The sequence below is a fragment of the Mytilus californianus genome, unplaced genomic scaffold (assembly GCF_021869535.1).
Source record: "Mytilus californianus isolate M0D057914Y unplaced genomic scaffold, xbMytCali1.0.p SCAF_1, whole genome shotgun sequence".
Taxonomy (NCBI): Eukaryota; Metazoa; Mollusca; class Bivalvia; order Mytilida; family Mytilidae; genus Mytilus; species Mytilus californianus.
The window spans coordinates 735,799-758,375 of record NW_026262581.1 but is presented as its reverse complement, the minus strand read 5'-3'; the positions used below and the strand labels follow the sequence as shown (position 1 = coordinate 758,375).

General features: G+C 31.5%; 2 protein-coding genes across 4 annotated transcripts in view; both read left to right on the top strand.

Moving 5' to 3' along the window:
• Positions 1-6,641, top strand: part of LOC127726412 (uncharacterized) — a 54,641-nt gene extending 48,000 nt beyond the window's left edge. For 2 of the 3 annotated variants that reach the window (XM_052233894.1, XM_052233832.1), the window contains one exon: positions 5,413-6,641. In XM_052233894.1, coding sequence (XP_052089854.1) covers positions 5,452-6,450 — 999 coding nt within the window. In that variant the 5' untranslated portion in view covers positions 5,413-5,451 and the 3' untranslated portion in view covers positions 6,451-6,641. Of the gene's footprint in view, positions 1-1,667; positions 1,742-5,412 lie in introns of those variants that run through there. The other variant, XM_052233964.1, reaches the window with a different exon arrangement.
• A 171-nt stretch (positions 6,642-6,812) lies between these two features.
• LOC127715250 (uncharacterized) lies at positions 6,813-20,654 on the top strand. The gene is made up of 6 exons (XM_052223094.1): positions 6,813-6,843; positions 12,557-12,660; positions 12,945-13,223; positions 15,964-16,667; positions 17,619-17,831; positions 18,589-20,654. Exons 1-4 carry the CDS (start codon positions 6,813-6,815, stop codon positions 16,240-16,242), a joined length of 693 nt encoding a protein of 230 aa, XP_052079054.1. The 3' UTR covers positions 16,243-16,667; positions 17,619-17,831; positions 18,589-20,654.
• The last annotated feature ends 1,923 nt before the right edge of the window (positions 20,655-22,577 follow it).

Sequence of the window (22,577 nt, the reverse complement as noted above, 5' to 3'; positions counted from 1 at the left end):
TCATTACTCATTTGTCTTTTTCTATTAGTTATTTTCTTTAAGATAAGGTAGTCTAAGATAGTATTATGAACCAGTATACTGGGTAGATGAATTAACAATCTAGAAAGGTTTTGTACAACAGTTCCTGTTATATTCGTTTACCAGAAGTCTGCTCAACATGCACATTTGAAATATGTATCGACGCTTTTCTATTTTATTTACAGCAATTTATGACAATAGAGTTGTCGGGTTATTGTCTATTACATTTGACGTGAGCCGTAACCTCCCTGTAAACAATAATGTAACAAGGGTTTACATCATATCCTAGCCAGATAAACTAAGGGAAGGAGAGTAGAGCCGAAAAATTCGGTTTGAGAGGCAATAACTCCTATATGAATTACGATCTACGTCATGTTGAAAAATTTGCAGATCTTTTCTAGGTGATTTTACTTGATATTTCAAGTTTCTCTATTTCTATTATGGTTTTAATCTGTTATAGTTTTCAATAATGGATAAAACAAATGTCTTTCAGGGTAATAATTTCTAGAACAAATCAACTGACGATTAAGGCAGTTAAACCTATTTGTAGATCGTGTTTTTCTGACCGTTTTTGCTGTTTAAAGTTTCTCTCCATCTACAATTATTACGCAAAACAACGGTGACAATCGTCATTCAAGGCGACTGACAATTTCAGTCATGGGACTTATGTGTATATCTAGTTGACATTTTTTTACAATCTAATATTTTCCTCTTTGTATTACAGTTTGTATGGTAATAGCTAAAACGCAAAATAAGTGAACTGCTAATTCGATCAGTTAACTTGTGTGCAGATCTTGTTTGGTGGTGACGGGTTCTCCTTGTATACTCTAGTTTTACTTTGAAAACGCAAAAAATTGGGACGTACAAATCATTATTGAATGGCAATGCTTACTGCCCATCACAATTAAAACAGATATTCCTCCTGTTTTATCGCCATTTTTGTCATAGTCAAGCTCATCCCAAATTATTTATATACCAATGTTGCTTGAAAAAAGATGAACAAGTTTATAGACGAGACAGCTAAGTGATATCGGAACGAAACGAGAATGCTGAAAAGTTGATGAAAATATCCTCATTCACATAAGACAAACATCACAGATTCTAACCTTTGTTTTACGGCACTGACTGTGTTCGGCAAAACAAGATATATGAATAGATGAATTAGTTGATTGGATAACGTCCATTGGCAAATTTTACGTAAATATCCAGGAACAAACCAAATTGACAATTAATTCAATTGGTACATAAAAATCGATCAGGATTTATTGATTTCTTTTTGCTTAAAGTCAAGCGGCAATTATTTCGTGCATAATCATGACGAAAAACTATTAACATGTAATACAATAAGTAGCTGTTGCAAGGTGAGACGCCAGGGATTAACGGCGGAAACTTTGCATGACTGCCAATAGAAAACAATATTATTTTGGAGATTTTCCCCTGTAACAGGTCACATACGGACCCCCCTCAAAGAGTTGTCTCAATGATTCTTTAACATGCAGAGAGTGGCACTCTCTTTAAACATCGTATTGGATTTAACGTCCGCATTCTCCCTAATGTGGCAGCGTAATTGTACATCCAGCAGAGCGGACGCCAACGTCAACAAGGGGTAATTAGATTCCGGGAGAAATCCAGGGATGACAATATTTCTATATCTTATGATATGAGAGTCATAGACTGGTGTTTATACAGAATGCCAATGTCAAAACCCCAGCATGTTAAAAAAGTAAATTCTTAATGTAGATCGGGTGTCTTTTTCTGATCATCCTTTGAGGCAAGTTGCAAAAATACTTTTTGGTCTAAAAATATTTTACCAAGTATAAAAAAATTAAGTGTCGGTAAATTTATCTAAAATTTAAAAAAAAAAATCCTATAATCATACTGAATTTGATACGACAATTTGTGTGTTTTTTTTTTTTTTTTTATTTTTCAAGAAAATAAACCCGTGACCCCTTATTCGTATTTGATATTTCGGATATAGTTATGAAAATCAATTCTCTCATTAAATTTTAGCCAATTCTCTCGTTTGATTTTTCCTCAATAAAGAAAAATTAAGTTTCTCCTATATAACCCATATAAAAAAAACTGTGATTTCGTTAATTCAATGTATTTTAACAAAACAAAAAAACTAAGTCCGTAACCCCAATTTTTTTTATTGAAATTTGAAAGTACATTGACCCAGAAATTCATTTACAGAAGTTTAAAAAAAATCTATCGTCGAACATTTAGACACCCCAGCTACCTTAGAAAAACAGTATTCATCATCAAAGATACTACACTCCCGTATGTCCCCATCCTTTGAAACAGTCAAACAGGAATTGCATATAAAAAAAATTCGGATTTCAAAATCATAAACATCGTTAAAATGAACATCAATTTTATACTTTTTAGAACACAGTATTTTCAGAGAGCAGTGTTTGTTTTCTTAATTGTATACCACGCTTTGTTAATGCTACCAAAATGCAGTTAAGCACTCCAGAATCAAATTAACACTTGTCTAATATGATAATTTCTACTATGTTTTCATTGAAGTCTATTTCGAACAATTTCGCCAGGGAAAAATCGCATCTCTTGATCAACAATTAATTTGTTTTAATTGTAAGGTTCGAACTGTTGATTGTTTGTGCTCCTTATTCGTGTTTTAACTTCATATATTACTGCAGATATTGTTGCTTTACAGAAATTTGACCAAAATATGTTTTACAAAACATTTAAGTTACGTCATACAATGGAAACTCGACATATGTATTACACGAACATCCGTTTAGACTTCTGTATAATAGATAAACGGTCAGTTCCATATGAAGTCCATGATCAAATTATCTAGAATTAAAATTCTGCTGGTGGACTTCTGTTCCGAAAGAACTATCAGCTTAATAGTCAGTGCTTCAATATTAACATGATCTATAGAATGCCAATTTTTCTCATATTTTCTGTTGATACATTGTTGACAACCTCGAGTACTAACAGTTAATTCCATACAGGTATCCGGTTGATAGATTGGTTTATATAATTACAGAACCCCACCCTCATACCGCTAAATATTTATCCATGCAGTTTAACAGAACTTTTACTAAACAATATAAAAGTAGAATATTGACAAAACTAATTTTTAAAAAGTTAAACAAAGAAATAGAAATAAGAAATCAAAGTATAGCTGATTAGAAATGCCTGCTTTACATTTATCAATGTCAAGTTCTGCTTTGTTATTTACATTCAACGACGTTAGTTTTTGTTTTATGAAAGAAATTTAAAGAGAGATTGCAATTTGAAAAATAGCAGTATTAATAAACAGTTTATTATATTTCCTTAGCATAGTATCTTTGACTACGTTGTAATCGATTTTACTGTGCAAGAGTTGTGCCCAATATTGTATGTCATATGTTTTTACTTACAGTAATGACCAAATCGGATATAAATTATTTAGAATATATAAAGTAAACGACGAATCAAATTATGGAAAAATATAGAATACAATGGACCGCAAATACTTTACTGTTGAAGACGTTTTCTGTTCACTTGAAGGGTCCCTGTTATTCATTTAACATATGTAGTGAATAATATATTGCTCTTCAAATAGTTTCTCCTATAATACACATTAAAACATAGGAAATTTGTCTTTTCTGGTTGTACCTCACTGTGTAAGAGGTATGTCCTTCATATTAAAAACAATACTGATACACTGATGGTTCTTACTTTTATTGTAGCTTCAACAACGGAAATAGTCCATCTGACAACGCTACGTGTAAAAAGATAGCACCTTGTATTTTCGACTTATGAGTTTGAATGTCCCTCTGGTATCTTTCGCCTCTCTTGTAGATTTCGTGCAATTAAATTTTTTTACTTGATATACCTTTATCAGGAACGCTCAAAACAAATATATAAGACTCAAATATGTATAAATACTTATATATTTGAAGAGCTACTAGACTCAAGGAGACGTAAGAAGAAAAGCAAAGTCCATGTAATATAAACTTGCCCGAGAAGGCCTTAGTTTCTTAATAATTTCTAAATTATACAACAGGTACTTTAAGAAAATGTATGCTATGAATTATGTCAGTACCTAACCATTGACTACTGAGCTAATGATACCCTTGAGGCTAACTGCCCCATAGAAAAGGTGTTGACCGAGTGCTAAGAAATTGAAATAACACTTTGATAAAAAAAATCGATCGTCCAAAGTAGATTTACCTAAATCAGAAATAATTAACCTACCATTTTCAAAAGCAGTGTTGAATAAATACTTGAATACTGGGGAATCTAAATGATCAATAGAGACATAAACGAAAAACCAAATCCATCTTAAGTCAATTTTATCTGTGTAAGTTGGCTGAACAGTATTTATCGATGCACTCACATTATGGTCATGAAACCACACGTTTTGCATAGTATTCTATATTCAGTATATTACTTTGATTTAGTGAAATCGATTGTATTTTATTTTTTTTAGTGATTTGAAATGGTGTTTTGATATGATTTTTTATGGCGAACATAACACTCTGTAATTGTTAATAAATACTGAATCGACTTGTAAAAAACAGCATCCTTTACGCCTTTTCTTTTATGAAGAGGACGACAACAACGAAGGCAACATGTGTATTTGGATATAAATTGAAAGCAAAGCTAAATAAATTTTATGCGTCCGAAGCGCTTTTCTGGATTTCCCTTCATCAGGATCGCTCAAATTCGAATATTTGATAGCCTTGGAAGAATAAATAATGTAATATACATAATAAATAATGTAAATAATGACATATAGATAATACATAATGTAAATGATGTCATATAGATAATAAATAATGTCATATAGATAATAAATAATGTGATATAGATAATAGATAATGTCATATATATAACAAATAATGTCAAATAGATAATGTCATATAGATAATAAATAATGTCATATAGATAAAAAAAAAATAATGTCATATAGATAATATATAATGTCATATAGATAATAGATAATGTCATATATATAACAAATAATGTCAAATAGATAATGTCATATAGATAATAAATAATGTCATATAGTGTCATATAGATAATAAATAATGTCATATAGATAAAAAAAAAATAATGTCATATAGATAATATATAATGTCATATAGATAATATATAATGTCATATAGATAATATATAATGTCATATAGGTACATGTAATACATAATGTAATATAAACAAACAGAAATAGGAAGTTAAATTGAATAAACATGCCTATGTGCAAATATATATGTGTGTTCTGCAGTACCTTAAACTTATTTGTAAGGATAGAATGTACAAAAAAGTTTTGTCAAACAAGTAACCTTGCTTTATTGTGGCAAATATATAACATACAGTTCTTATTGTTAAATTAATGTCATCTATAGTAATTAATCTATTCTATCATTATTCTTTCAGAAGTTTAGCTGATGAGTATCATCAATTGAAGACTTTACCATGTTTAAAAAATTAGATTATAAAAAGTTTGTTCCGCTTTTAATTTTGATAATTTTGTTTTGCACCATGATAAGCATGACAAAAAGGAAATGGGTGGGAAATAATGAAAACCTGAAGTTTTCAAAACGTACATATATCGATGAAATCAACAATGTTCGAAATATTTGTGGCGACCTCTGCAATACATCGCGTGTTGGCCATCCAGGCATATTTTTTGATAGAATAACAGCAAATATAAATTGCAAAGCATTATTCAGCAATGCATATGTTGATTCTACTCATGGATTTCATCAAGCTCCAAGAAATATACCTTCTGTTTTTCAGGAAGATTTTACAATGGGAGGTAAGATAAGAGTTCACAAATCCTATTTCAATCAGCCATATCTCGGAAATGATGCAAGAACACCTGTCTGGACAAAATCATTGATTAACAAGTATTTATTACAAGCAAGACAAGGAAAACTATTCGGTGCGTATGGAATATCTGAAACAAATGCATTAAGAGATGGACTACGTCATGCACCAGGTGTTAAAAACGGTCGTATTCTAGTCATTGGTTCAGAAAGACCGTGGGTTGAAGCTTGTTTACTAGAGGCAGGTGCATACAACATTGTAACACTTGAATATGGCAAAATTCATTCTGAACATGATAACATTACAACAATCGTTCCGTCGGAATACAGACGCCAGTACTTGGATAACACTCTTGGATTATTTGATGTCGTAGTATCATTTAGTTCGATTGAACATTCTGGTTTGGGAAGGTATGGTGATGTTTTAAACCCCTGGGGTGATTTAATTGTAGTTGCTAGAGCATGGTGTGTCACGAAAAGCAACGGGTCTCTTGTACTTGGTGTACTTTACGATATTAATCATGATTTTATAGCTTTTAACGCACACAGATGTTATGGTAGAAAACGATATCCTTACCTTACTACGAATTGGAATCAACATTACTTAGGGAAAGGAAAACAACGGGTTCATGTTTTTACAAAATAGTAGAAATGCCATTATGTAAAATTATAACAACGTTAATCAAAGTTTAAAATTTGCTTCTGGTCAATATCAAAAGACCATAGCACGTACCATGAGATGTAAAGTAAACTTAAAATCAACAGCAAATCAAGATTATCAAATAATCACATCTCTTATATAATGTTTCTTTTTAATTTATTAAATATTGAACCTGGTTTAGTCTTCAAAAAATGGGAATAAATTAAACAATACTACGAAAGATCTGTCTTCATCACCATTCTCCACAATATAAACAAAGAAGCTTATTACAGACACGTGAACTTATAGCGGAGGTTCATGAGAGGTTTTTTTTAAAAAAACATGCCCCTTTACCACGTCAGTTGACAATGGGAAGCACTAACAACAATACAACAAACAGTCAGAACAAGAAAAGCACTGCTTCAATATATTGAAATTTGATAAGTATTTATTTTCTTAAAGATTTCAAATATTGCTTATCTGTCCACGAAACAGTTTTTGTTTCTCATAGGAACATATTTCTAATGCATCGTATGTTTACTATAACACTTTTAAGAGAAACAAGAGTAGACTGTTGAAAGAAAAACAACAATTGATAAAACACCAACACTTTATTAAATACATTTAAATCAACCCATAAACTGTTAAACATAAAATCGATGTTTTATGTTAATTGCATTGTTAAAATGACGTTTTCAAGTTTGAGTTAGGGCCTAGAAAAAGTTAAAAAAAAACAAATTTTGTTCTTTTCTTTCCTTAAAAATTTTTAAATTATTTATGCGTATCCTTCTTATTTATATAAGTTTAAATCTTTTCATTTAACTGTCATCATAATCATCAGGCCTACTGTTAAGTGTAGTTTTGATAAAACTATAAGTCATAGTTGTATTTCCGCATACAAACGAAAGGAAATCAGTTAAGCATTTTATTATTTGAACTAGGTACTAATGGGAAGAAAAGATGTTATTTTGTGTTTTAATTACTTTCATTTTTCAGAGTCGTGAAACTATTTTACGTATCTATTTTTGTTAGATTTAATTCCAATCCATCACAAAATACGGATACTAATTCAAATTTTCTTTTCACATCAAACAACGTTGGTCTTCTCTAAATTTAAATAAAGATATTAAAATCCAACATTTGTAAGTAAAGTATGGAGAGATGAACAAAAAAACTAGCCTGAAGTGATGCATTAAGTATGATAGAGGTATCGTCTGTATATTCTGAAATATAATATTCCGATTGACCCATCGTGACCTCTAGATTGAATTAGTATTTTCAAAGGATCAGTATTCCTTCACATATTGAAAAACACGAATGAAAACAATTCGTCTGCAGTTTCTTTGAATTAAATCTTCAAAAATAGAGAGAAAGTATTTTTTGTCACTTCAAAGTATGCATCAAATGTTTTATGTATTGATTACTAAATGACCCCCATTTTTTTATGTGGTTCGTGTTGCTCAGTCTTTAGTTTTCTATGTTGGGACTATTTTTTTAGTCATGGCGTTGTCAGTTTATTTTCGACTTATGAGTTTGAATGTCCTTTTGGTATCTTTTGCCTCTCATTTAATTCCTTTTTATAGTGTCTTATATCCAAGAAATCGCCAACTACCACTACGTTTGGTAAATATCGTAGATACAAGCTGGTTAATCGTTGATTCTTGGACTTCGTTTTTTCTAAGTGTATCTGTTTTAAAAGTTTTTGACGTGTCTCAGACTAATTTACCCAATGGACACACGTGAGTGCTGCAGGTATCTCCTCACATTTATACTCAAACCTGAGGTGAGCACAAAAAAGTTTCCTTGATGAATAATTTGACCCTTAGCTCGGTGTATAATGTTGAAGAACGGCTGCATGATGTTAAGACAAGAAATAATTAACCCAAAAAGAAATAGACATTAGTAATTATAAGAAGACAAGCCAAAAACATTTTATTCCCGCGCGGTTTTACTTTTGCTTTAGTGTACAGCTACCTTTTAATGTTACTCATATTGTACTCAAATGTGTTTTTTTATATTGTCAGTCAATATTTCGAAGAGGGATCATTATAAATCAAGCTACAAAGGGACTACTGTTATACTAGAAATCTTTTTTAAATACTTTTTTTCACAGAAAATGAGTTCCGTTGGATGCTACTTAAAGTTGATTTATCAATGTATCCTAAATAGAATCAGGAGGTTTATGATTTGATTCTAAGCGTTATCATTCCGTCAAATTATTTTGGTTTTAGACGACGTCATTTTACATCATTGTGTCCTTTCGTCGGCCTGATATCTACCTCAGTACGTTGAGCAAAGGGATGAATATACAAATTTGGGTCATTTCCATATCGCGATTAAGATGTAAATGTGATAAATCATAAAATAAGCATATTTGTGTAAGTAGGATTTCATAATATAGATTAAGATACAGATTTTTTCTTGTACAATTTCAAGCGAGTTGTAAGGACAGATTGATTCAGTGTTTCCTCCAAAAAGCGGAAAATCAGCGTACAGTGACAAAGTTTATTTTGGTGATGGAAATGCTATGAATTATGTTACTTTGTAATTTTAATCTACTCGATATTACTGTTGTCATAAAATATGAATACTAAAAATAATAACTTCTTGGAATTTTTTAAGAACGCAACAATATTGTTCGCGCATTCTTATTGATATTTTTTTTATAATTCTATATCTAAGAGTATACTTAAAAATATAGTTATGTCAACAGTGTAAATGGATTTGTTTGCATAGGTCTCCGTTCACAATGCATTGTATTTCCATATTCCAATGAGAATGAGAGTAACCACGTTATTCCAATTTTCAAGCCATTGAGGTTTCAATGTTAGCATTGTCGTATGCATTCATTTTTGGAAACATTACTTTTTTGTTGACGCCATTTTGATTATGACTTAAATTGTTTGAACTCATTCAAGAGCTAATATTTTTTAGTCGATTCTTGAATTCAATAACCACCGATACAAATTTTCCCGATTCAAAATATAATTACAATTCGACTCTATATCTTGAGCATTTATTGTATGTCATGTAACATGGACATAGTCCATGACATTTTCAAAATCAAGCATGCACATGAATGCATACATAATAAGACATGAACAGTATCATATAAACCTGAGCAGTTTGGAAGGAATTTTAGTATTTCAGAATGACTTAATTCATGTCATCTGTCTCCAAATATGACAAAATAGATTTGCCACTTTTCTTGTACAAAAACACCGGATAGAGGATATTTAGTGAAATACATAGAAGAATGCATAATAATGAACATTCAACAGCAAACATTTACAGAATGCATAAAATAAAACTGAAAAATATTCATGGTATATGTCAAAATTTGTTCAATGTGATGATAGAAATTGAAGATAAAAGACGACAGTTGTATGTACAATGATATCAAGTTCCTGTCTTATAGAAGAGGATCACGAGTGAAACTTATTCATTTGTCTGAAAATACAGATCTTGACTCTGAATGAGAAACCGAAAAAAAACATATACATATGCACGCTAGCTTCCTTTTTAACCATTTAAAAAATCTACAAATCAACATAATACATATCCATGTATGATTTATCGATATTGCATGTCTTTAGAAACAAACTAAGTCTCAAGATATATTGTTCATATATTGAAGACATAAAACATTTTTAAAGTCTAATCATTTAGGAAGTATTTTCGTGTTTCTGGTAAAATTGGACGGAACACATAAAAAATCAAGAGTTTGTCAAATATAAGGGTACTGCTACTTTAAAATGTTACTGATATTGTTCTCAAATGGGTTGTTTTTGTCAGTCAATATTTCTAAATAATCAATTAGATGTTTATTTTTGTTTTTGATGTATTGATAGAATGAAAAGATAAAAGACCACAGTTATATGTACATTCTATCACTGCAAACAGAATTTTTGTCAATCTAATGGACAATTCCTTTGTAGAACATGCAGATGAGCCGGAACTGTACCGTTGTTTGTACGTATATTTTGTGAAGCAAAATAAGGTTTGCCACGTTTTTAACATTTATAGTCGAACATTTATTTTTGAAAACGATATACAACGATAAACCAAATCTATTGAGATATTAGAATCATACAGGATACTGAAAAAGTCAGCAGTTCACGGGTAAAACTGTATAATTTATTACCTTGTCGTTCTCCAAATACCGATTTAACGTGCACGAAGATATGTGGGAATCACTCATTTCCTGATTTATAGTGAGATTATAATTTTTGTATTAAAAAAAAAATGTTTGGTGTTTTTTGGCACATATACAATCCCAAAATAAGTCATATGAGTATTCGATGTAGTTAACGAATTCGCATTGTCGTTTTCCTATATTTCTGGAGACGTCACAGTATTCCAAAATCTGTTTCTACATGTTTATATCTTTCATCAAGATCAATTATTTAACATAAGATATGTATGTGACATTTGTCGCTGGTGCTTAAAGGCAGACAATTATCAAATTACGTCAAAACACATAAAAAGTCATAATCAGTTAAGTGGCAAAATTTTGGATCCTATGTTTCCCAAAGGTAATGTTGGTATCCATTTTCTAATTGAATGAAGAGAGGCGAAAGATGCCAAAGGGAAATTTCAAACATATAAGTCATAAAGTAACTGACAATGCCATGGCAAAAAACGAAAAATAACGAAAAGACAACCAACAGTACACAGCAAACAACATTGAAAAATAAAGACTGAGCAACACGAACCCCACCAAAAACCGGGGGGGGGGTCTCAGGTTCTCCGGCAGGGTAAGCAGATCCTGCTCCACATGTGGCACCCGTCGTGTTGCTCATGTAACTTTAAACCCGGTGATAAGTCTAATTCGGTAGGTCGCATTCGAGGAAAAAAGGACAGGATTGTTCTTACAACAGTTGCAACATATCCATCGTTATCTGTGAAACAGATATTCCATAACAGTCAACCAACTCGTGATGGCGTGCGTAGAATTTTCGAAAAGATGATTTCAACTTTACCACTTTGAACTCGTGGTTCAATAGCGTGCTTCCTTATAAGCAACAACCCTCTTTCAAGAAAACCATGATAGGAAATGCAAGCTCTGGAATATTGTATCAACTGGGAGATATATACTCCATATGCAGGTGCTGCCGGAATGTTGCTTCATAGAAATGAAAGTTAACAATTGGGAAGCTGAAATCCTCTCTTTTGGCGTAAAGTTTTGTTCTCAACCGACCATCATTATCAATTTCTGAATGTAAGTCAAGATATGAGATAGACTGATCTGTATATAATGTATCCTTTACTTCAAGTTCGATGGGATGGATGCGTTCAACATAGTCAACCAACTTTGAATTATTTAGTGAAAGAATATAATCTTTATAGCGGAACGTGCAGTTAAAAGACAATGCTAGCTTCTTTTCCTTCGCCTTAAGAAGCTCCTGCATAAAGTCAGCCTCATATGAATAAAGAAGCAAGTCGACAAGAAGAGAAGCACAGTTGATTCCTATGTGAATGCCGATGGTTTGTTTAAAAAAAAGTCCTCCAAACGTAACAAATATGTTGTCAATCAAGAAATCAAGCATCTTGAGAATATCAGTTTCAAAGAATTTTTTGTTTGAATCAAGGCTATCCTTTTACAAAGTACGATTTTTCTCTGACTAAGACAATATACCTGTATCTATTTTGGCCATTATCTTAATGAAACAAGTAAGGACCAATTCGTTTAATTTGTCTTTTAGTTTGGAATCGGGAATACTTGTGTAAATGGTAGAAAGGTCAACTGTTTAAATACTATTGCAAGAGGAAAGATACTTAGATTGAATGTACTCTTACAGATCTTTCGAATGTTTAAGTATCCACATCTGATTGCGCCGCCCCTAGAGTATATAGTTTCACAATACACTTTTCCATTATTCCATGCTATGCCCCGCCTCCGTTAACAACACATAGCAACCCAGCATCCTAGGTCAAGCTAATCAACAAGATGGCGGTAACTACAAAGTTAGATGTTTTACCAACATTGGATATTTTAAAGATAAACCTTGAAGTGGAAGATCCAAAGAACAAGGATATAATTATTTCACCCTTGGATATATTCTTAGTGTAAATTCGTGTGAAGTTAATGACTAAGTAGTTGATATTGCAGCAAAATGTTATAGATCTATGAGGAAAAATGAACATCCACATAAAGTAAACATTACTGTGAGGAAAGATGAGAAATCCATCTCTGATAGCAAATGTGCATGTGTAGCTGGGTAAGTAATATCAATCTCTTATATAAATATGTGTATTTATCTATTAATATTTTGTATTAACTGGTTATTGGGATGTTTAATTAGTGTAACAATGATAAGAACTGGTAGTATATGTAAACAAACACAGCAAGACTTCAACATGAACTATGATTACATGTGTCCATGTTTTAGTCATAAATAATAGTATTACACAGCATGCTGTGCACTTAATTTTTATCAGTTTATCAACTTATGATATCAAAACTCAGTGTTATAATTTGAGCAAAAAGATAAAAAAAGATATTTATATTCTATGTTCTGCACAAATGCATGATATATATTACAACAAAATATTTTTTTTCAGGAACATGCTCACATGTTGTAAGACTAGTGCATACAATTGCACATTACCAGAATTTAAATTCAAAAGAGGTTCCAGCTGAACTGTCGTCTACAAGTTTACCACAGCAATGGCATAAACCAAGAGGGAAAAAAAATCAAACCTCAGCCTGTTGTCTCAATGACACTTGCAGACCCAGCAAAACTACCAGCCGAAAGGAAGAGAAAACCAATCTTCACGCAAATACATGAAGAAAGTATCCCAGTTGCAACGCCTACTGAAATCCTGACACTGAAAGAGGACAAAAATATTCCATTATCATATTTACTTCAAGAAAATAGTCCTACAGTACCAACTAAACTTGGCCAGGTTCAAACAGGATCATCTTTATTTTTCCATGTAAGCAATGTATCAGTGATTCAAAGAATATATATGTCGTGTACAAGTTGCGATTTTGTACATGTTATAACATGTATAGAAATATTGTACATGTTATAACATATACAAAATATTGCATAAAAATGGTTTTAACTTGTACAAAATTTTTAAATTAGGATATGTTTTTATTATTACAACACATGTCATTATTCTCAATAATATTTTCATCATTTTTTAATTGTTCATTCATGTTAGTGTGTTTTGTCCTTTTTGATACAGTTAATGACCCGATAAATAGTTTTTATAAAAAATCCTCTGTAAACAATACCCTGTTTTCAAAGGATAGGATTGAAATTTAAAACATCAAAATTACATTCGACTCATGCAATGATATTTTTTATTATAACAACATAATAATTTGATGCATAAGATTGACATCAGTTATGCCCAAGGATAAAAATATTGAAGAGCAGATTCAACAATTCCAAAGTTATTTATTAATGTTATTTCATGTTAGTGTGTTTTGTCCTTTCTGATACAGTTAATGACCAGATGAATAGTTTTCATAATTACTTAATACCTTTTAAGACATACATGTAGTTAAACGTGGCCCAATAAAAACCATTTTCTCTCTCTGGCTTTGATAGAGTATGCATAGAAGACCTTGCTTTATTATTTGCATGTTAAAAAAAAGGGGGAGGGGTATAATTCAAAATTTGAAGGCATTGCTATTAGAAACTTTAGATGAAACAGTTATATACTTTGTTGCCATTGAGAAAATGTATGCTATTATCAAACAGAGTCAAACTGCTGTTGGCCATGGTTGACTGCTTAAAACATACAATGACATGAAAACGCATTATGCCAAAATAAGCCGTCAAGCAATACGTTCTGAGTTTTTGATTATTGTTATTTATTATTCTATAAATTTGAAATGTATATTCTGCTTTATTGTTTTTTTTTAAATACAGCATTCCATTTTATTTTCAAATTTTGTACAAGTTAAAACCATTTTAAGAAATATTTTGTACATGTTATAACATGTACGAGTACTTTTGTACATGCTATAACTTGTATTTTTGCATTGAACAAGTTATAACATGTACATTATTTCTGTACATGTTATAACATGTATAAAATCGCAACTTGTATACGACATATACACATAATTAAACATAATCAATAGGTTTATTTAACAAGAATATCCTGAAAATTTGTGAGAAGACTACAAACTGTCCATATTTCATTTATACTGTGAAATAAAAATCCTGGAATTCTTCTGCTTATTAGTTTAAAGTTTTTATTTAATTTATTGGGCGTTCAATATGCTTTCTGCGTGAAGCTTTTTTACGAGTTAACGGTCACATATCCTGCCGACATCTGAGTTGCGAAAGACGCAAATGGTGGGATGTTTAGTTTCATTTTTAATTCATGAAGGTCTTTTTTTATTCTAAAACCTTAATCTGCCATTATACTGTCATTGTCTTGTATGTATCCTATGTCCTTGAGTTGTTGCAATAGTTTGTAAAATCCACTTGCAGTATAAAATGCAGATATGGAACCTGAAAATAAGTCTGACACAAAAATCACAGAAGCCCCTTGGATCAGTTACAACCAGCGACTTCAAAGTTGTGGATGACTTGTAATCTGCATAACACTGACTTTGGGATTTTAATTATTTTGGTTTCTCTGTTCTGATTTCAGTGCAGTCTATAATTGCAAGACAAGTTGGAAAATCATCTCTGTACTGCTTTGTCATATTTTTTTATTATTTCATCTCTATGTGGCCAGTATGTTAAAAATCCCAATTTAAGGTACAGATAATGGATACTGTGGATTCATTTTTTTTCGTGAATATCAATTTTCTAGGATTGAGGAAAACTAACATTTTCGTGGATATTTGATTTCTTGGTTGAACCTATATGCCAAATCCTTAAGATGCACAAACCATTACGCAAACGGCATAGAACTAAAAATAGCTGTTCCTTCAGGTTCATCTCTCTAACCTCCTTTCATTTTTCCTTATATGAACCGGGGTTTGGCTTGTCATTTGGAAATAAGAAATTAGCAAGCATTATGAATCTTACATAAGACAGACCTGTATAGTATTCAAATATATTTTTGACCTTAGAAGTTAAAACACTATCCACTGAAAAAGCTTGTCATTCACACTTTTCTTTTTAGGTGGAGTTTTAAAACTCTTTCTTCTGTAATCCTGTTCAATATATGAAGCAATCTTAGTTTTCAGTTGTACATTTTCTGTTATTAGTCCACTTTTTTCTTCCTCCAAGTTCCGTATTGATGATTGAAAGGACAAGATGTCTAAACTTGAATAAACTGTGAAAAAAAATATTAGATATTATCTCATTTAATTGACATCCATGTTATACTGTTTATTTTTATCTTTTTATCTACAACATTATGGCCAGATTCAAACTTCACCAATTAAACTACGTGGAAACACAGCATTTCTAATTGCTAGTGATTTTCAAATTGATCAAAACTATAAGTGCTGTAATGACTTCATACCAATAACAGCCAACGAAGCGATTGAGTTGGAAAGAAAAACTGTACGACAGTTTGATTTGGAGGAATGGATAGCCCCAAAAAAAAGAGAGAATCACAGCCTCCATTTTTTCAAAAGTGGCAAAAAGAAAAAGGGATATAAAGGAAACATTTTTGAATTCTATTTCCAATAAAAAACAGTTTACATTAGCATCAACTTCCTATGGAATAGCTAACGAGATTAAGGCAAAGGAAAAGTATGCTGGCAAATGTGGTAACAGCCATTTACATGCTTGTGGATTAGTTTCAAATCCAAGTTTTAGTTTTCTTGGAGCTACACCAGGGCCCAGTTGTTCAAAAGTGTCGTTAGGCTAACGACTGCGTTAAACTGTCGTAAACGTGTCGTTATAATTTAACGATAATGTTAAGTGTTGTTCAAAAATATTATCGCTAACTTTTGTGTTAAACTCTCGCTAACTTTAATCATATTTTTACCCATGATTAAATACTAACGACTGCGTTAAACATGGCTGGCTTAGCATTATACAATGTTCCTCAACAAAGAAGACCGCGACATTTTCGCAACAGGGATGGCTTATCTTTGGATTTCACTGATGAGGAGTTAAGGACACGATATCGATTCAGCAGACGTAGTATGTTGGTGCTCTCAGACCTTGTTAGGGATGACTTACAGAGAGGGACACACAGAAACCATGCATTCACTGTGGAACAGCAAGTCATGGTTACACTAAGATTTTTGGCCAGTGGAAGTTTCCTACAAGTTGTTGGAGACACACTTGGTAAGAATTTAATTGATTTTATTATTATATTTGTATTCATTCATTTATTTGTTTTTAATGTTAATATATTACCGAATTTACCCTCAATATCTATGTTGCCAATTTCTTCTTATGTCATCATGGTTTTAATAAAAAAAAATCTTTTTAAAGGGTTGGACAAAGGCACAGTGTCAAGGGTTGTAAAGGACACCACAACTGCATTGTGTAGGAGGCAGAACGAGTTTATTAAATGGCCAAGAAGTGCTGTAGAAAAAAATAAAATAAAGGCTGGGAATTTTAGAATAAAAAAATGTTTTCATTGACAAATTTATGCATAATCTTGACAAAAAATATTTTTATGTGTCTTGAACGAGTTAAAAAATCACCGCTGATGAATTATTTTTAATATAGTTATGCCTCTTGGAAATAATGATTAAATATGGAAAATTGCCCCATAAGGACCCCTTAATTATGTGTACAAATCTTGCCAGATTTTTATGAAGTTTATATTGTAAGTTTTATAATCAATGCTTTTGATGAGTTTCAAAAACAGCACTGAGCAATTAATTTTTAAAAGAGTTATGCCTTTTAGAACAATCAATCATATTGGTAATGACATTTCATTATCTGAAGCCTTAATTTCTCTAATTTAAGAGATATATAAATTGTTTTAAATTGTTTTATTTAGTTATTGCCCTTGTATCTTAAATAGATAACATATATGCAATGCAGCGGACATTGCATATGGGTTTTGCTCACTGTTGAAGTCCGTACGGTGACCTTTAGTTGTTAATTTCTGTGTCATTTTGGTCTCTTGTGGAGAGTTGTCTCATTGGCATTCATACCACATCTTCTTTTTTTATATTGGAACTCTTCTTTAAATATTTTCATTTTTATCATCCCTTAATTTACATGACAATTTGTCCAGTTGAAACATGATTTTGTTTTACATATACCAGTTTCATTGTTTAGGTATGTACACACATGGAAAAGACACCTAACTGGGAAAGTGGCATCTTACTTGGGGATAGTGGATATCCATGCCGCCCATTCATCATGACGCCTTATGCCCGTCCTGCAAATGAAGACCAGACAAGGTTTAACAGGCATCATGCTACAACAAGATGTGTAATAGAAAGGACCTTTGGGAGATGGAAAAGGCGTTTTCATGTACTTCATTCAGAGGTATTAAATTAAATTAAAAAAAAAATAATCAAGTTAGGGAACAACCATTTAACTACGATTGGGGTAATGTTTTTTTTTCATAAAATAATTCTGTTCAAGCAAATGACAATTTTTTTATATTTTAAAAGCAGATTCCCTCCATGACTTAACGTGTTAAATTTTGAAGAAAAAATAATTTGATTCATTATATAGTGTCAAAAAACTAAAAACTAAAATTTAAAAAAATGCATGTATATAAGACCATATAAATAAGAAGATGTGATATGAGTGCCAATGAGACAACTCTGCAACCAAGTCACAATGTATAACAGAGGTGGAGTTAGAGGGGGGGAAGGGGGGCTAGCGGGCCCAGGCCTCCCCTTTTCTGGAAAAAAATGGTTGATTATATAGCAAATCACTGAAGCATGACCGGAGCGGGCCCCCTCTTAGGCAGTCAGTGGGCCCCACTTATTAAAATTTTTGATCCGCCACTGTATAAAAAGTTAAGAATTATAGGTCAATTATACGTCATTCAACACGGAGCCTTGTATAACACTGAACAGCAAGCTGTTAAGGGCCCAAAATGACTAGTGTAAATCAGTTCAAAAAGGAAACCAAGTTTAATCTATAGAAAAAAAGGAAAAACCTAAGAACAACATGAACACTCGACAACCACTGAACAAAAGGCTTAATAAAGATTTGGGAAGAGTGTCAAATTAATAAGGCTGCTAATGTCATAAGTTCATTTTAAATTTTAATATTTTTTTTACTTTTATAGATTCGTATGAAACCTGAAAGGGTATGTAGCATTATCATGGCTTGTGCCATTCTGCACAATATAGCTTTGTGGATGAATGAGCCTGAACTGCCAGAAGATCAAGAAGAGGAGATGCCTAATATAGATGCAGTGTACAAATGGAGCCAATGATGGAAGAAGAATGAGGGATCACATCACTCAGATGTACTTCACACATTACATTCGCACATTAAATTCTTAATTACCTTTCCACTTTATTAGGTCTTTCCACTTTTTTGTGGAAAGACCTATTGTATTTGTTCTGGTTATTATTTGGTCTTTCCACTTTTCTGTGGAAAGACCTATTGTATTTGTTCTGATTATTAGGTCTTTCCACTTTTCTGTGGAAAGACCTATTGTTTTTGTTCTGATTATTATTAGGTCTTTCCACTTTTCCATGGAAAGACCTATTGATTTTGTTCTGATTATTTTTTTTTTCTTCCCCCTAATTTTTTTTTCTTTCGCTGTTTGGTTGTTTCGCAAGATGTCGATTTGATATTTGGTATATTATATCGAACAGTTTATGCGCTTTCAAAACTGACCCTGCTTAACCGAATACTTTTCTTTGTAAGAGTTATCTCCCCGAACACTATTTATCTTGTGTTTGCTACTTCTTCGCAACCGTAAAAGATTACGACAAATTTATTTTACCAAATTGCTCGTTATGTCTTCAGGATTAAGGGTATCATTTGAACCGAAGTTATCTGGAGACTTCATATCAGAGTTATTTCCCCTTATGCATTTGATATAAGTAATTTGCAATGGTAAATGAAAAACCAAAAGTGTTAGAGACCTAGGGTCTTTGGATTTGAGGTCCTTGGTCCAAAAAAAAAGAAAAATGGGTCAAGGTCAAATTCTAAATTTTGATTTTGGCTTATTCTCACTTCTTTTCATAAACCGTACAAGATATTGACAATATATTTCTAATAATTTGTCATTTGAACATGTGGTAACTTCTAAATTTTGGTTCAAAGGAATCCATATATTTTGTATTGTAGATACATTAACTTATCACTAAAGACTAGAAGTGACTTTCGATAAACAGGAAGTGGCCAATTATCTCCTGGTTTACAGGCAAAAGTATATACAAACTATATATTTTTGGAATCAGTGTGAAAAAAAGCTATCATATGAGACCTGAAGTGACATTTAATTCACTGAAAGAAGCAAATTATCTCCCTTATATGACTCAAAAGTATATCGAAACCACTTATGTATCGCATCAAAATAAATTAACTATCTTCTTTTCAAAATTTCTTTGATGTGGAAAGACCTTCAATTGTTCTCTGAACAATTGGTTTCTGTAATTTTGTCTCTCTTTATTTTTCAAGAGGTAGAAGTTCTGCTTCCTTCATAAATTGTATACAGATACTTTATGTTACGAAGTTTTTTGCTGTCATGTGAATTTCTCAATCATTATTTATAGGTTAGACAGTTTTTGGTCTATTGAATTATTGCTAGGTTTCATATCAATAAGTAAAATTGAGAATGGAAATGGGGAATGTGTCAAAGAGACAACAACCCGACAATAGAGCAGACAACAGCCGAAGGCCACCAATACATGGTTCACCTGACCTCACATAAGAATAAAACATATACCGTATAGTCATTTATAAAGTTTTTGTGATATTTGTAGTTATAATTTTATCTTAAAGACTTTCTGCATAAATTGAATTGTGATCAGCCTCAGAAAGCAGTTGAACATATCAGTGTGGGCACTCCTGTTTATGAAATGGTTTTTGCCAGTGGAAAATAAAAAATAAACCAGACAAAGAGTCATTATATAAATATATATATATATTTAAGATAAACAAAACAAAAAAACAACAGGTTAACATTAGAAATAGAATCTTTATATTCTACTGCTCCATGAAAGACAGCAACCCAGCAGTAAGATTGTCATCAAGCTTGCTGTGTAGTCTTTCATACAACTGAATTTGGAGGTTTGTTTTAATTAATTTTCTCTCCAAAACTTGACACTGCAGACTGTAGACATCATCAGCTGTCTTTTTCTTCGGTTTTTTTTTTGTGGTGGTTCCTGTTCATCGGATCTAGAAAACAAGGAGATAAAACATAAAATAGATGTCATGAATTCCACTTGACCAATTTTTGTATATATGCATAGAACTTCATTGATTTAATTATTACACTTCAACGTGTACAAGAGGATAGCATATAAAAACATAATAAAAGTGTATCAGGTACATCTATTTATCCATGTCTGTTCAGGCTTCATAAACTTGTTTATGTTCTTGTATTAAGGTTTACTTATAGTTTTGCAATGAAACGAAACTTAACCTGGGAATATTACTATCACTTACTAATTAGACATCAACTTTATTTTATTTATTTTTTAGTGAATGTTAAACCCCTCCCCATCCCCACTATTTTCAATTCTTTTCAGAAACAATTTATGTTTTACGAAAATCATTTAAAAAGTGAAACGATTGATGCTTTATGTCTTGGACCACTTCAATTATCATTTTATGCTTAAGCGACGTGTGGTTGTTGTGAATATGTTCTTATGTACGATTGGACGAGATATAACAACAATTCTTCATAAATAGAAGATCTATAGTATCAACAATGAGGTCAGTTTAACTTACATTTTTTGGGAGACTGAATATTTTTAGTATATATGTTACAGTGAATTTGTATAATCAGTGATTATGTAGAATCCCTAAAATTTTCAGGGATTATGTAGAATCACTGGTTAGTTTAGGGATTATATATACTCACTAAAATTTTCAGGGATTATGTATAATCACTAGAAAAAACGTCAGGGATTATACATAATAACTGAAATGAAAAATTAGTTTTATATATAAAGAAAATGAATAAAAGTTAAATAATTTATTTTATAAAACCATATTAAAACATCATTATATACAGAAATTGTTAAATGTTAAGCACAAAATATTAAAATGATAACCTCAACATAGTAAAATGTTAGGCAAAATATATCAAAATGTTAAGCAAAATACATTAAAATGTTAGGCAAAATATATTAAAATGATCAGCACAATATTATTAGTTACATGGTGTGTAAGTGACCTAATACGTTATATATGGGGTCAGTAAATTCCATATGGGGTGAGAGCGAAGCTCAAATCCCCATATGGAATTTACTGACCCCATATATATCGTATTAGGTCACTAGCACACCATGTAACTAATTTATCTTACCGACTATCTTCCCATGTGGTATTAAGACTAGCGGCCTATTAAAGTGATTTCAAAGACTTCAATACTTAAAATTAACATATTTAAGAACCTACTTCCATTTGTCTATACAAAAAACAAATGCCAACAATAACAACGTGTTAGCTTTAGATTTGTTTTATGAATGTATTTCAATCGTTTATTACCAGTTTCTTCGTCTGTTTAAACCTTTCAGATGTCATTTTTCTTTTAAAAGGGAAGTAACCCCTTACTAACCCCATATGTTTGCTAACCGTATATGGTAACTAACCATGTATTTTTTAGGACACCCTATATGAAATATATATGATCACCATGTGTAGTCGATTAACCAATCATATCCCCATAAATCTATAGAAGGTAAGATAAATTAAAATATTAGGTACAGTACATTAAAATGTGACATAATATTTTAAAATGTAAAGCACAATATTTCAAAAACAATCATTCATTTTTACAAACTAAATTTGGATGGCAACGACTATTTACTATTTGTCCTACTTTTCTACAGGCACATCTATTTGGTTCACATCTATTTTACCACATCTTTTTTTCTTTTCTGGTTATATCTTTAAGATCATCCTCTGTGTTTAAAAATTATTTCATCTGGCAAGGAGGATGATGTTAAGCCAACCTTTGCCTCTACTCCAAACATTGTCTATAGGTGTCCGTTTAATGCCAGAGTGGTTGCTTGGATTTTTTTTAATTGAACAAATTTAATTCCTGCATGCCAACCATTATTCCGCATCCATGTAATTGTCATATCTTTA